Genomic DNA, 15,250 nt, shown 5'->3' with positions numbered 1-15,250 from the left:
AGTCTCTGGCAGCTGAAGCCAGACTGCAAGTACCATCGCATCATGGGAGAGGCAATCAAGTGGTGGGGTTAAGGTGGAGGATGGGGCAAGGAGGTGGGATCACAGGGTAAGGGTGGGGAACAGTAAAGTGCTGCTTGTGGCAGTGTAAAGGAATGATGTGGAGAGAGTTTAAGGCAACTATATGCCACTGGGAGGTTAGACTGCAGGCAGGGGAGGTGGGGGATTGGGAAAGGAGGACTGTGGGTGCATTGGTGGAGTAGAGGCATGTGTAGTGCTGGAATGGGAACAGGAAAGGGGCTAGATGGGTAAGGACAACGTCTGGCAAAGTTTGAGGCCAGGAGGGGTATGGGAATGTAGGATATATTGCAGGGAGAGTTTCCATCTGTGCAACTGAGAAAAGCTGGTGTTGGTGATAAGAATCCTGTTGGCATAGGCTGAGAAGAAATCACTGAAATGATAAACGTTGCATTGTGTGGCATGCTCAAAAACGTGGTGGTCCAGTTGCTTCCCTGCCACAGTTTGTCGGTGGCCATTCGTACAGACAGACAGCTTGTTTGTTGTCTGCCCACACACAATGCTGCACAGTGGTTGCAACTTAGCTTGTAGATCACATGACTGGTTTCACAGGTAGCCATGCCTTTGATGGGGTAGGTCATGTCTGTGACTGGACTGGAGTAGGTGGTGATGGAAGGATGTATGGGACAGATCTTGCATCTAGTCTATTACAGGGAAAGAGCCATGAGGTAAGGCGCTGGGAGCAGAGGTTGTGTAAGGATGGACAAGGATACTGTGTAGGTTTAGTGGGCAGCAGAATACCACTGTGGGACGGGTGGGAAGGATAATGGGTAAGGCATTTCTCATTACAGGACATGAAGAAAGGTACTGGTGGAGAAAGTAATCCACTTCCTCCAGTCCTGAGTGGTAGTGTGTCACTAGGAAAATGCTCATCTGTGACCATATGATGGTACTTTGGGAGGTGGTGGCTGACAGGAAAGATAAGGTTAGCAGGTCACTTTTATTGCCATTATATATCAGACCATGCACATTTTCCATCTTTTTTATGTATATATGATGGTTTTCCTTATCTTTCCTAGGAAAGATAAGGCATCTGAGATCTGTTTTTGTACAAGGTTAGAAGGGTAATTACAGTACATTTCAAGAGGGACTGCTCATCACTATAGGTATGACAGCCACAGGTGGCTAGGTTGTGTGGAAGGGGCAGCTGTCAAAGTGGAGGTATTGCTGATGGTTGTTGGTTTTGAGTTGGACAGATGTACTGATGCATTGGTGCTACAGAAGAATGCTGAAGATTAGATGGGTAGATCATATAACTAATGAGGAAGTGTTGAAGAGGATTGGGGAGAAGAGAAGTTTGTGGCACAACTTGACTAGAAGAAGGGATTGGTTGGTAGGACATGTTCTGAGGCATCAAGGGATCACAAATTTAGCATTGGAGGGCAGTGTGGAGGGTAAAAATCATAGAGGGAGACCAAGAGATGAATACACCAAGCAGATTCAGAAGGATGTAGGTTGCAGTAGGTACTGGGAGATGAAGAAGCTAGCACAGGATAGAGTAGCATGGAGAGCTGCATCAAATCAGTCTCAGGACTGGAGACCACAACAGCAACAACAACTGATGCAGCCATCTTTGAGGTGGAGGTCAACAGCTAGGAAGGTGACTTGTTGATTTAAGTAACATCAGTTGAAGTGAATGGGGAATGTGGCTAGGGTGTCCACACCCTCGATACAGATCACAAAGATGTCATCAATGAATCTGGAGCAGGTGAGGTGTTTGGGATTCTGGGTGTTTAGGAAGGATTCCTCTAGATGGCCCATGAATAGGTTGGCATAGCACAGGGTCATGTGGGTACCCATTGCCATATTCTGGAGTTGTCTATAGATAATGCCTTCAAAGGAGAAGTAATTGTGGATGTATAGTTGATTATCGTGACTAGGAAGGAGGTTGTTGGTTTGGAATCCGTCAGGCACTGGGAAAGGTAATGTTCGATAGTGATAAGACCATGGGTGTTAGGGAAGTTAGAGTAAAGAGAGGTGGCATAAATAGTGACAAGCAGGGCACCATGTGGTAAATTAACAGAAACTGTGGTTAGTCAGTGGAGGAAATGGTTGGTATCTTTTATATAGGAGGATAGATTGCAGCTTATAGGCTGAAGATGTTGGTCTACGAGAGCCAAGGCACAGTAACCAGCCATAATGGGGCATCCTGGGTCATCAGCTTTATGTACTTTAGGAAGCATGTAGAATGTAGGAATACAGAGAGTGGTAGGGGTGAGGAGAGAGATGGTCTCTGGGGAGATGTTGTGGGATGAGCCTAAAGATTTGAGGAGAGACTAGAGATCCTGCTAGATATCTGAAATCGGGTCACTGTGGTAGAGTTTGAAGGTGTATGAATCAGACAGCTGGCAGAATCTTTCTGCCATGTAATCCTTGCAGTTCAAAATAACAGTAGTATAGTCTTTGTCAGCAGGTAGGATTATAAGATCAGGTCTACTTTTGGATGTGGATGTAAGGTCAGACTGCATGTTGAGGGTTTTGGGAAATGATGGTGTGGCAAGGTTTGAGGTTAATTCTAGAAAGTTACCAGGGGGTGATTTGAGGGCAGTGGAGGTGGATCTTGGTTGCCTGGAGGAGTGAACTGAGTCAGGCAGGATTCAACCTTGGTCTTTAGTTGAGTCTGATTGGTAGGATTGGTGGTGAAAAAGTAGGGACCAGGAGAAGGAGAGAAGGTCCTGCATGATTGAGGTGGTCAATTTGACTGACTGTGACTTATCAAATAAGGCAATGGAAATCTCGAGTAGAAGATCAAAGAGTAATCTTCAAACAAAAAGTGTTGACAGGGTTGTGAAAAAAGTGATGGTCGAAGTGTGGAATATTTGTGAACAGAAAAACAACTAGTACATGTTTGTTTATGATTACTCAGCTTTTCTAAAACCCAGTCAGTTATATCTAGATGGCTAATTTGATAACAGGGCAAAAGGTGAAGCCTTTGGAAAGGGCTGAAACTTCTGTGTGGCTAAGGCTTTTGGAGGAAAGAATCTGTTTGGATGCTGGATTCTGTATGGTGGTGGAAGGGAGCTTTTGAGGGAGGGGTAAATGTGGTAGGTCTGCAAGGCAGGGTATGTCAGCTATGAGAGCATATGGGGGAGGTTTGGAGGTTGTAGAGGTGATGCACAGTCATAACCCAAGGCAGGAGTAGGAAATGAGAAGGTTGGAGAGCTTTTTGAGGTGGCATTGTGCATGTTGCTCTAGTTCCTCAAGGGTCAGAGTTTCAATGATTGTTATGGGAACCAGGAATTTCGGATTGCACAGCAGGAGAATTTTGAAGATGGAGGGAAGGTATTTCAAGGAGGTATGTGCCTGACTGATATGGTTCTGAATGACTTTTTTGGTGAGGGTTAAGGTATGGGAGCATGTAAGGCAGCCAGAGATGGGTAATTTGTTGGTAAGATCACTTGGAGTGATTCAATGAGCCAAGCAACAACACAGGAGCAGTATGTATGTCTGGGTTATGGCTAGGGATAAGGAAACTTTTCTGTGTTGACACAAATGGAAGGAACAAGGATCCATGGTGGTGGATAAAAATGTGTAAAGATACATAAATAATGTAGAATTACATCCAAAAAATTGCAAAAATACTCCCAAACACATGGGAAAAATCATTATCTCCCCTACCTGGTTGCCTGTCCCATCATGCACTACTGCTCACAATCCGGCTTCAGCTGCCAGAGATTGTAGTCATGTGTGTGAGTTGCTTTTCTATGAGTGTGTTTGTGTATGCCGTCTATTTTTGACGAAGTCCTTGTCGGCCAGAAGTGTTTTCATTGTGCCTATCTGTGACTTAACATCTCTGCTATGTGGTAAGTAGCAACTTTCCATAATATTGGTATATTCCATCCTTGATTTTTCACTGTGTGATAAGTACAAGAAACCTCCATAAATGTCATTGCCAAAATCAATGTTTTCACTAGTTTCAAGGATGCTCACTGTGTGATTGGTTCAAAAATTCAAATTCTGCCACAGTCATAATATGGTTCTTTTACAGCATACTGCAGGGACTTTCCCAGTAACACTATTGTTTTGTTGATACCAGCTGTAAAAAATGTCTTATCAGATTCTCAGAACATTAACATTCAGATGGTGTCATGCAGCAACTCATACAAAATTCTGTTCACAGCCCTACAAGACTGACCCAGAATGGATGTTTTGAGTTTGGCATTTCATATATGACTGTTTGGAATATACTACAGAAATATTGCATTTTAAATTGTAAAGATGTTGGATTGTGGAAAATTAAGAGAAAAATAGCTTAACATGGTGTTTTGTGCTGAAATGTTAAATTGGTAGGCTGATACTGTTGGAAACACAATCTCTAGTGATGACACAACTTCCCATGAAAGTAGTAATGAGAATACACACCGCTGTAGGATGAGAGGCTGGGAAAATCTGTGGCTGTCTTTAAAATATGTTTGTTACAGCTGAAAACTTAATGATTTTGGTACCTTAAGCAAGAGCAAATTTTATGGCCATTTCCTTTTTCAGTGGTGATAATTTAAGGGTTAAATACATAGGTATGCATAAAGGCTTTTAGTTTAAGAGATTATTGAGTTTAACTGACAACTCTAAATACCATTTTAGAAACATATACTATCTTAATGAAACATAATTTCTTCAGTGTCTTATTTTCTTCAAGCTAGGCCCATTGTTTGGTACTCTTTTTCACTGGACCTCTTGATTTTAGTTTTTTTGACAGAGATGTATAGAAATTTAAAAAAATAAAAAGTAAATAAATAAACTGAGCTGAAAGTGCAGAAGGAATCACAGCACAACTTATCATGTGTGGAACATGGAAATTATTTCAAGCCTTGACCTGATGTGTAAATAGTTAAATGATGCTTTTGCACCAAATCTGTTGAAGGATGTCTGGGTATGGGTATTATCCATTTACAAGAAAAGGAAGTAAACTAAATTGTGCAAATTATGGAGGCATTTTGGTGACAAGTACAATGAGTCATTTGTATGAAAGGATTCTCACAAAGCTAATGGAGTTGCAATACTAAGATCAACAGGAAGGAGAGCTCTCAGAGTTCAGAGGTGGTAAGATCTGCACTGGAAATTGCTTGAAACAAGAAATAGAGAAAAGACCAAATATCAACCAAGAATATTTGATATGGTGAAAATCCGCAACTGAGATGAATATTTATGGAATACTGATCCACTTGAGTTGCCAGTAATTTTCTTAGTTTATTCCATGACTGGTTTTGAAGCTTAAAGCTACAACTCCACGTGCCACCAACTGCAAACAAGAGGAGGAGCTACTAATGTATAAGTACTATGTGGTTGACATACTAAAATGAAAGCTACTGTTGTGAAAAGTGATACACTCACATAATTATGGGAACATACTATCTATAGTGACTCCTTCTACTAGACACAGGCTTAATTTCTGTATCGCTCTCCCTAGTCCTAGTTTATAGCCCCTATTAATACTCACTTATTATGCCTGGTATTGTGAGGAAGCAAAGTCCTGTCTCATATGTGTACATTGTTTCTCCTGTTGCATTTATCATTTTAAGCCTAACTATGTTTTTTAAATTAATATGTTTTTGCTCTGTAAGTATGCATATATACATGGGCCCAAACCTGACAGTCAGGCATCATCCTCCTACCACACCTCACCTCTTGTTGTCTTATTGCTCAGTTTTTCATCCTTAACCAGTCTCTTAGTTGCACTTTTATCATATATATATATTTAATCTGATGTACTCTGTCATGCTGGCTGTTAGGCACTTTTTTTGATTGCCCGTGTTTGTAAGTTATTTTATTACCTTATATTTCTAGTTTCATTTTGTATTGATCAAGTGGACTATACTTTTGTAAGCAGATGGGCCAGTCAACCCCTGATTCCTGCTGTTTTGCAGCTATTTACTTCAGTTTCCCACCTCATTGCCACTGATGCTGTAGCTGTTGACCCCACACATGAGTTTAGTTATTTATTTACAGTATTATTGAGTTCATTTCTGTCCACAATGTTACCTAAGTTAGCACTTTTGTTTCAATCCCAGTGATTTGTTTGACTTGGGTGTGATCCCCAATGACTGACTGGCCCAACTATTGCACATTTATGTTACCATAATGATGTGAGTACACCACTTTCCTCAACTGTAACTTTCATTTTAGTATGTCAAACCCATAGTATTCATACTTTAGTAGCCCCCCCCCCCACACACACACACACTTGGTTGCAGTTGGTGGTATCTGAAGATGAAGCTTTAAGCTTCAAAACCCTTTGTGGAATAATCTGAGAAAATTACTGGCAACTATCTTATAGATACCATCCAAGAAATGCATCTAATGTTTGTAGACCTTCCTAAGCCATATGATGTTATACCTATACAAAGGCTCTGGGAAGTATTACAGGATTTGTGTATCAATAATACACTTTAATAAAGGGTCTCAGAAATTTGTATACAATTTAACATCAAGAATAATAGTTGGTAACAGATTATATCTAAAGCTTCCTCTGAGCAAGGGTTTACATCACGGGTGTTGTGTATCACCTACATTGTTTAAAATATATGTAGTACAACCTCTAAGGCAATGCAAAAGGAAATTCAGACGAATGGGTATAGATACAGGTAAACCTTCTTCTACACAAAGCAATTTGTGGATGATCAATCTGTGACAGCAACAAGTTGTAAAATTGTGTCAAAGAACCTACAGGACGAATGTAAGTCATGTGGCTTACAACTTAACACCCAGAAAAAAAAATATCTTCCAGTAGAAGCAGAAATATATAGCATCCAACCTGATACAAAACAGGTTGCAGCTTCCAGTAGTTACATATATGTAGGAGTGGAATTTGATGCCACAGATAAAGATGGCAAAGAAATTAGAAAATGAATAACTTAGGCTAGAGGACTGACCTCTTGTTTAAATGGAATCCATGGGAATAGAAAAATAGAAAAGAAACAGAAATACACTGGAGTGACAAAAGTCATGAGATATCTGCCAATATCATGTTCGTCCTTCTTTTGCCTGACTTAGTACAGCAACTTGATGTGGTGTGGACTGGACAAGTCATTGGAAGTCTCCTGTAGAAATAGTGAGCCATGCTGCTCCTGTTGCCATCCAAAATTAAGAAAGTGTTTCTGGTGCAGCATTTTGTGCACAAATTGACCTCTCTATTATTATTATCCATAAATGTTTGATGGCATTAACGTCAGGTGATCTGGGCAGCCACACAATCCTGTCAAATTGTCCAGACTGTACTACAAACCAATTGCAAACAATTGTGGCCTGATTACATGGTGTGTCCATGCAAATTCCATTGTTGTTTGGAAAAAACTAGGTCCATGATGGCTGTGTATGGTCTCCAAGCAGCCAAACATAGCCATTTCCAGTCATTGATTGGCCCAGTCTGACCAGAGGTGCTAGTCCATTCCAAATAAACACAACTCACACCATTATAGAGCCATCATCTTACACGTGCCTCACAGACAATTTGGGTCCAAGGCTTCGTGGGGTCTGCACCACACTTGAGCCTTACTATCATCTTTCACCAACTCAGATTGGGACTCATCTGACCAGGCCATGGTCTTCCAGCTGTCAAGGGTCAAACTGATGTGGTAACAAGCCCAGGAGAGACACAGCAGTTGATGTCATGCTGTAAGCAAAGGCATTTGCATCTGTATCTGCTGCCAAAGACTATGAATGCCAAATTTTGCAGCACTATCCATTAGGACAATGTGGCAAAATTTCCGTGAGGACACATGCGTCTTACATCCCACATTGATTTCTGTAGTAATTTCATGCAGTGTTGCTTGTCTGTTAGCACTCACAACTCTCCACAAATGTCACCACTCTTGGTCATTGAGTGAAGGTTGTTAAACACTGTTGTGTCCATGGTGAGAGGGTAATGCCTGAAATCTGATTTTCTTGGAATGCTCTTGACACTGTGGCTCTCAGAATATTGAATTTACCAATGATTTCCGAAATGGAATGTCTAATGTGTCTAGCTCCAAGTACCATTCACTGTTCAAAGTCTGTTAATTTGTGTTGTGCATCCTCAAGCACATCAGAAATCTTTTCATGTGGATCACCTGTGTGCAAATGAAAGCTCTGCCAATGCATCACCCTTTTATACCACGTGTAAATGATAGCACTGCCATCTGTATATGTGTACATCACTGTTCCATGACTTTCATCACCTCACTGTACATTATCTATGAAACTCAAACTGAAAATTTATTGTTGCATGGGAAAGAGACATGAAGGGTGTGAAGAATAAGAAGAAGAAGTTGGAGACCACTGAAATGGATGTGTTCAGATGGTCACTGGGAATATACAGAAGAGAGAATATATGTAACAGAGAGGGTAGAAGGTTCTTTAACAATTGATATCATATGTAAACAATGTAGTATGCTTATTTGCAGCAGGTGGGGGACTTTATCTTACCTAAGAAGATTACATTCTTGATACCACAGTACTGCGGAAGACATGGAAGGCCAAGAAAAACTTGGAACAAGGGATTGCAACAGCAATGAGATGAGGTGATTTAAGAGAAGATCAATGGGGCCATAGAGAATCATGGGAACTGGGCATCGGACAATGACAGAAGGTATTTTGAAACCCAATATTACAATAAATATACTGCAGCAAGTTTAGCTAGAAATAGATTCAGCTGATATTACAGATCTGGTAATGGCATTTGATTAGAAACTCAACATTTTTTTGCTACAGTGTTACAGGTCTGTGAGATATCACAATAAATTTGAATACAGTTATAAAGTTTTATTGCCCTAACTTAAGCTTCAGTGTATTATGAAACAAACTTTCTGTTTAAACACTGATGACAAAATAGCAAAAGTTATTAAATAAAACATTTAAAAGAGTGTTATAAAATTAGTAACTTGATTTTTAAAAGATCACATATTTAAAACACAATAACATGCAGTTATTGCTGTATGGTACATTCTTTATAACTCATAGTAAAATCAAGTTCTCTAAATTTCCTACAAATATCAAAAAAGTAATACACTGGACAGAAGGGACTTAGTACTTGCACTGTTCCAAATATTACTCAAAATTTAATTTAGCATACAGTTAAATAACTACTCTACACTGGGTGCAAACAGAAAGTGAACTTCAAATTATTAACTAAAATCTGTTGCACCCATACACACCTCTCTCACCTCATGTATATCAATTCCATGATTTAGAGACCACATTGTCTGAAAATAGTCCTGCATTCGTTGTTTCATTTCCTTTGGAATTTGGTGAAGGGTTAAGAAGTCCTTGAGATCTCTCCATTTGGTTTGATAAAGGGATCTCCGAGAATACATTCGCTGAATGATAGCCGTCACATTTCCAAAAACCACGGCATGCATCAAAGCTGCACAAATGCAAACAATCTATATACTGACCAAAGTAATTAGATTTCAGTATGGTGCTATGTGATTAAGAACTGAATACCTGTCATGTTGAACTTCTGCTTTCTTTCCTGTTGGTTATATGTTTACAATTTATTTCATAATACATGTCTTTTTATAATACCATGGCTCAGCCAACAAGAACTCTGCCATATGAATTCATGCACGCATACTAATGTTTCCTTGAGATCATATGAAAGATAAGTCAGCAACAAATAATGCTTAAAACATGTAAAAGTTATACAGTGCATTCTTGAAGAATTTTGTTGCATGGTAATTAGGCTGTGGTCCAAGACATATTTATATATCTAAGGTTTTGTTTTCTAATGCTTAAGACATAATCAGAGGCTATAAAGACTTGGACAGCAGTTTCAAAATTAAGTTTGCTGAGAATGGACCACAGCATAATGCCCATAAAACAAAATTCACTAAGGATGCTAATGTTAATCAAGATAATTCAACAGAAAAGTGATTTGATTAACTGTGTGTGCATGGTGGTAGTACTCACTGAAACAAGAGAAATACGTCCAATAGACATGGGTCCAGAAATGTATAATTCCTGCAAAGAACATATGTTTACAGGACATGTTCAACGTGGTGTTCATTCATAACGCTGCACCTCTGTGCCCTCTGGCGTAGGGAGTGGTGCACGTTTTGAAGTATGCCTGATTGTTGTTGTACCTGATGGCATGCATTGAGGCCATGACCGTGTAGTGTCCGCTCAATGTTGATTGGTGTAGCCTAGACCAATTCCTTCATGTGTTTCCATAGCCAAAAGTCTTGGGGATTGAGGTCAGGGGAATGAGCAGACCAAGATGTTGGGCACCACTGACCAATCCAGCAGGCCTGAAATGTCTGTGTCAGATGTTTGTGAACACTGTGACAAAAGTGTGCTTGTGCGCCATCATTTGTATTTGTTGCTGTAATGGCACAGTGTCCAGCAAGGTAGGCAATACATTAATGAGAAAGTCCAGATAATGCGCCCCAGTCAATCTTTGTGGTAGCACGTATGGTCCTATTAATCTGTCGCCAAGTGTTCCTGCCCATACACTGATTGAGAATTGGTGTTGATGCCCTCTTTCCTGTACTGCTTGGGGATTTACATCTGCCCATACATACTGGTTATGGAAATTCACAACACCATCTCTTGTGATCCCGGCCAGATCGGTAAATAAAATCTTGGATGTGAACAGTGGCTCTACAGCATGCTTTTGCAACAGCTATTGACACAACCTCCATTTGCCATGATGGTCCTGTGGCCTTAGGGCTTGAAGAAGCTGTTGATGATACAAGTATAGCAACTGTTCATGAAGTACCCCCAAATATAAGAGTGAGACATGCCTTCTGCTGCTACTAATCAACACATACTGGTCCCAGGGGTTTCTTACATCATTTGTAGCACATGCTCCTCTATTTCAGATTTTCAGACTGTGTGGGGCCTTCCACTGTCAGTCTTCCAAGGTGCACCAGACACTGGAAATGTCTGCTGAACAGCTCGTCTCAGAGCACACTGTGCTGTGGCTATTTTTAAGTGTAGAGGATATGGTCTTACAGGCTATGTCCATTTGCTAAACCATAGCAGAATATCATATCCACTATTTCACTTGTCGAGTAGTAGGCTTCCATTGCTGACAAATAGTGGAAGAGAGAAAATGTAAATGTACTACACCATTTGTATGAACAAACGGCACAATAACAGTAAACAAATAAGTGAATCCACATTTGGAAGAAGGTAAATCACCATGATATGTACCCTGGGTTGACAGTACTGTGCAATAAATCACACAAAATTGATGAAGCTCTTCCCATAAACATGTATTTATCTCAGAAAGATAATGTTTCCAGACCCGTGTTTATTGGACTTATTTTTCTTGTTTTGATGAGTACTACCAACTTCGAAGTATTCAACACTTTTTTTTTTTTTTTTTTTTTTTTTTTTTTTTTTTTTTTTTTTTTTTTTTGGGAGGGTGGAACCCTGTATAATGATCACTTTGAATGATTACAGAAAGTGGAACAAACTAACAGATTTGCACAAAACTTACTTTCACACATTTTCAAAGGGATCTTCTTCTGATGCATTTGCACAAACCAACTTAGTGGCATCTGCACAGAAAATCTCCTTGGTAATGTTGTCGAGAAGCATATGTTAAACAGTCACGTCCAGTTGATGTAACTTAGGTTGGTTTGGATAATTTCTGTAATTTTCAGTTAATAAAGAAATCACTTGTGGACTATAAGATAGGTAGTGAAGTGTTTCTATTTTCTCTGCATTCACTCCCTTTGAGCAATGACAAGTGCACACCATTCTGATTCAAACTTCTTCACTTTTCTCTGATGAACATCACTGCAGAAATCAACTCACATGATAGCTGCTTTGTCTTTGATCACACTGGCCCGGCCACATTTTACCACTAATCATGGTACTGAATACTGATTTTGTTCCTAATGAGTCCAGTGGACATCATTTTCAGTTATTCCCCTAATAAGAGATGAGGTTTATTCCATAATGGATAGTACTGGGTGAGTGGATTATGTCAAATATGTACAAGTTTGTAAAGAAACAAATAATCTTTTAATATTAAATACAGTCAGTAAAGGTACTTACATGTAATCAACATCTTTAGTGAAAATGAGTCATTAAAATGAAATGTTGCAGTCTCCAAGCCATCAAATAAAATGATTACTTCTTAATAGAAACAGTAAACTTTCCAACCACCAGTGTACAACAAAATATACAGTACACTGCCAAGCAAAAACTGTGAAGTACCCTGAAGAGAATGATGATTCAAAATAAAACTTCTTGGGTTGAGAAGGTATGTGATGTTATTCCAGTGATTACTAATTTGAGTCAAATTTACAAAGAACTTTGCAATATGAGTACACTTATATAAGTTTGATGCTGCACCCTCTGTGGCTTGAAAGCATGGACTTTTTCAGTTGGGAAGGTCATTATAAAGCCATTGTATACTCTCCTGAGGCAAGTTGAGCTATAAGTGTTGTAACTGGTTCTCGATATATTAGAGACTGACACTGTGACAGAGTTGACATCCAAGCTGGTTCCACACAAGTTCCATTGGAGACGTATCTGGAGATCTTCCTGGCCACAGGCTAGCTCAGCAATAAGTAGATATTTCATAGAGGTGCGTGGACAAGCATTGTCCTGTTGGAAAATGGCTCCATGATACTGTTGCGTGGAAGTAGCACATGAGGATGCAAAAAGGCCATGATACTGTTGTACTGTCAGAGTTTGCCCATTCACTACCAGCCCTGACGTGAAGTCATAGCTTACAGCTTCCCACAATATACCATTAAGAGTAACACCACTGTGCCTGTCTAAAACATTGTATGAATAGGAATTCTACCAAGGTCATCAACATGTTCACTGATAATGGTAATCTGAGGTAGTGCAGAGCAGAAATTCATAGCTGAACAATTTGTGGCACAATTCATGTGTTGTCCTTACTTCCCTGGTCATAGCACCACTCGAAATGTAGCCATTTTTGTCATATTAATAACAGCATCTTACACACGAGATGGTAATTCTCTAGTCTGGCTGCTTTTAGTGCATGACCAATGGTGTGGAATGACACAAAATGCTGCAGGGAGTCCCTTGCTTGTTCTCAGATAGCAGGTGCAGGAACAAAGGTGTTATAATGTGCTTGGTGCACAATATGGGAATTCTACCTTGTGGTGATCAGATGCGTTCATCTGGAATCTTGACAATGAGTATGTCTGCCCTCATGTTCCTATCGAGTCTAACATTGGGTCACTGTCACATCTCAAGGCCCCACGAATCTGGATATTGCATGTTCAACAAACTGTCCAAATAGAGACCCACAATGATGTTCCTTTCAAACTCAGTCCAGTACACGACATCTCTGTGTCTTTCAATGCAGTCACTCAACATCTGATGCTCTTTACATTCCTTTATACCATACTACACCTGGTAACAACACAAAACATGAACAACACTAATACATAATGGTGGTTGTTCTGCCTGTCACACAGAATTGCAACTCTAATCATTTATATATCCACTGATGTGTAAATGTATGAAGTTACAATGACATCTGGTCATGTATTCTGCATGCTTCGCTTCTTTTGTCAGGCAGTGTAGCTATGTATGATTATCCTTGGCATATATTTGCACAAACCATCAATAGGCATTATTTCAAAAGAAACACCTCTAAGAAGATTAAAAAATCAATCAGGTAACTAACGATTGGCAATTCTGCTTTCTGATTTGATTTCTGACAAAGTATTAAAATCTACCAGTGCTATCGTAAAGCTATTTTTGTAATCAGTCACTGACTCCATGACTGATTTGAACATGATGTAGTAACCCATCTATGACACAAGAGATACTGATATGCAAACTTCACCAAATTACAAAGTAATTACACTCATTTATTCTTCTTGGGAGTTTAGAAAGTGGCCTATGATAATTTTCAGAGCATAACATGTTAACTGCCCTGATAATTGACTTTTGTAAAGAATTCTCCTTAGTTGAAGCCATACAGAACTTCAAAGGTGAAGTTCCTTCAGAACTAAACCAGACATGCTGTTGGTAGATTCTATTTGGGGAAAAAAAGACATTAATCATATCACTATTGCACAGACGCAGTCTCAACTTCACAACAAAAAGCAGAGAGTCACACTGAATGACTTAATCATCAGAGTGAAACTAATCTCAGAATGGGGAAGATGACATGTAAATTCCGACAATAACTAGTACCAGGTCTGTCATGTTCTTAACCTATGTAAATGATCTTCAAATGAATTTAAAGGAAAATTCAAAACTCTAATGTTTGCGGATGAAACAAGCATACTAACCAAGAGTCCAAACTGATAGCTAAACAAACCTTTGACTGGTCCACAGTAAACAGTTTTTCTGTATCTTACAAAGACATATTAAGATATGCTATTTCGAGAAGCAAAAATTGTATGTAATACATGTTCCAATGTAAGAACTCTTTTAAACACTAATATATCTGCAGATGCTACAACATGTTATCAGTGGTTGTTGCATATAGTTGACTCTTCATGGTGGCCTAAGAAGGTAAAGGATAGATTGTGAGTACATAAATAATAGATGAAGATTACCTGGAAAGTGTTTCTTTTCTTTATTATTGTCCTTTTCTGGTAAGAACCAACAGAGAATTCATTTGATAATTTCGTGTTCTTTTTATAAACTTTCACGAGAATGCAGTAAGTGTGACTTACTAACCATTTATCCTAATTCAAAAAAATTGTGCTATGGACATCACATTATAAATGTGCATCTAAAAATGTTTTCTTATTAAAAATATACCAATAAAAAGTGCAGTATGTTTCTCAGCATTCATAATATGGGAAGATGAGTCATTTTTGTACTTGTTTTTAAGCTGCTTTTTAATTTTTTTCTTCTCAGTTTTATGCCTGTTTGAAAAAATGAATAAAGAAAACAGTAAAGGCAACAGTTTTACACAAGAAATGTTGATGCTTTACTAACTATTACTTGTTTATGTTATTTTTTAAGTAGGCCTATGTTTCATTATGGTATGTTCCCTGCCAGTGATAGGCTAAAAATTATTTAATATTTTCCTCAGAAACACTAAAAAACTCCTAAAATGTAATACTGTGTCTTTAAATGGGTAAGATAATTAGTAATTACAATGCAACAGAGATCTCCTTAACAAGAATTTTAGAGTTTAGGTTAAGAAATTATGACTAGATAAATATTAAGGGATCAATGATCAATTTAACTAGTTTACAAGGGCCTGATCATATTTAGGAGTTAGTCATTTGTTTATAGTAAATTA

General features: G+C 38.9%; 1 protein-coding gene across 1 annotated transcript in view; it reads right to left on the bottom strand.

Annotated features, from left to right (window-relative positions):
• LOC124624305 (potassium voltage-gated channel subfamily H member 8) overlaps nucleotides 1–15,250 on the bottom strand; it is a 496,049-nt gene that overhangs the window by 120,720 nt on the left and 360,079 nt on the right. Inside the window, exon 8 of the mRNA XM_047149098.1 lies at nucleotides 9,213–9,412. Within this exon, the coding sequence (XP_047005054.1) occupies nucleotides 9,213–9,412 (200 nt within the window). The remainder of the gene's footprint in view (nucleotides 1–9,212; nucleotides 9,413–15,250) is intronic.

This window comes from Schistocerca americana, chromosome 1, assembly GCF_021461395.2.
Source record: "Schistocerca americana isolate TAMUIC-IGC-003095 chromosome 1, iqSchAmer2.1, whole genome shotgun sequence".
NCBI classification, from domain to species: domain Eukaryota; kingdom Metazoa; phylum Arthropoda; class Insecta; order Orthoptera; family Acrididae; genus Schistocerca; species Schistocerca americana.
This window is presented reverse-complemented; position numbering and strand designations above follow the sequence as displayed.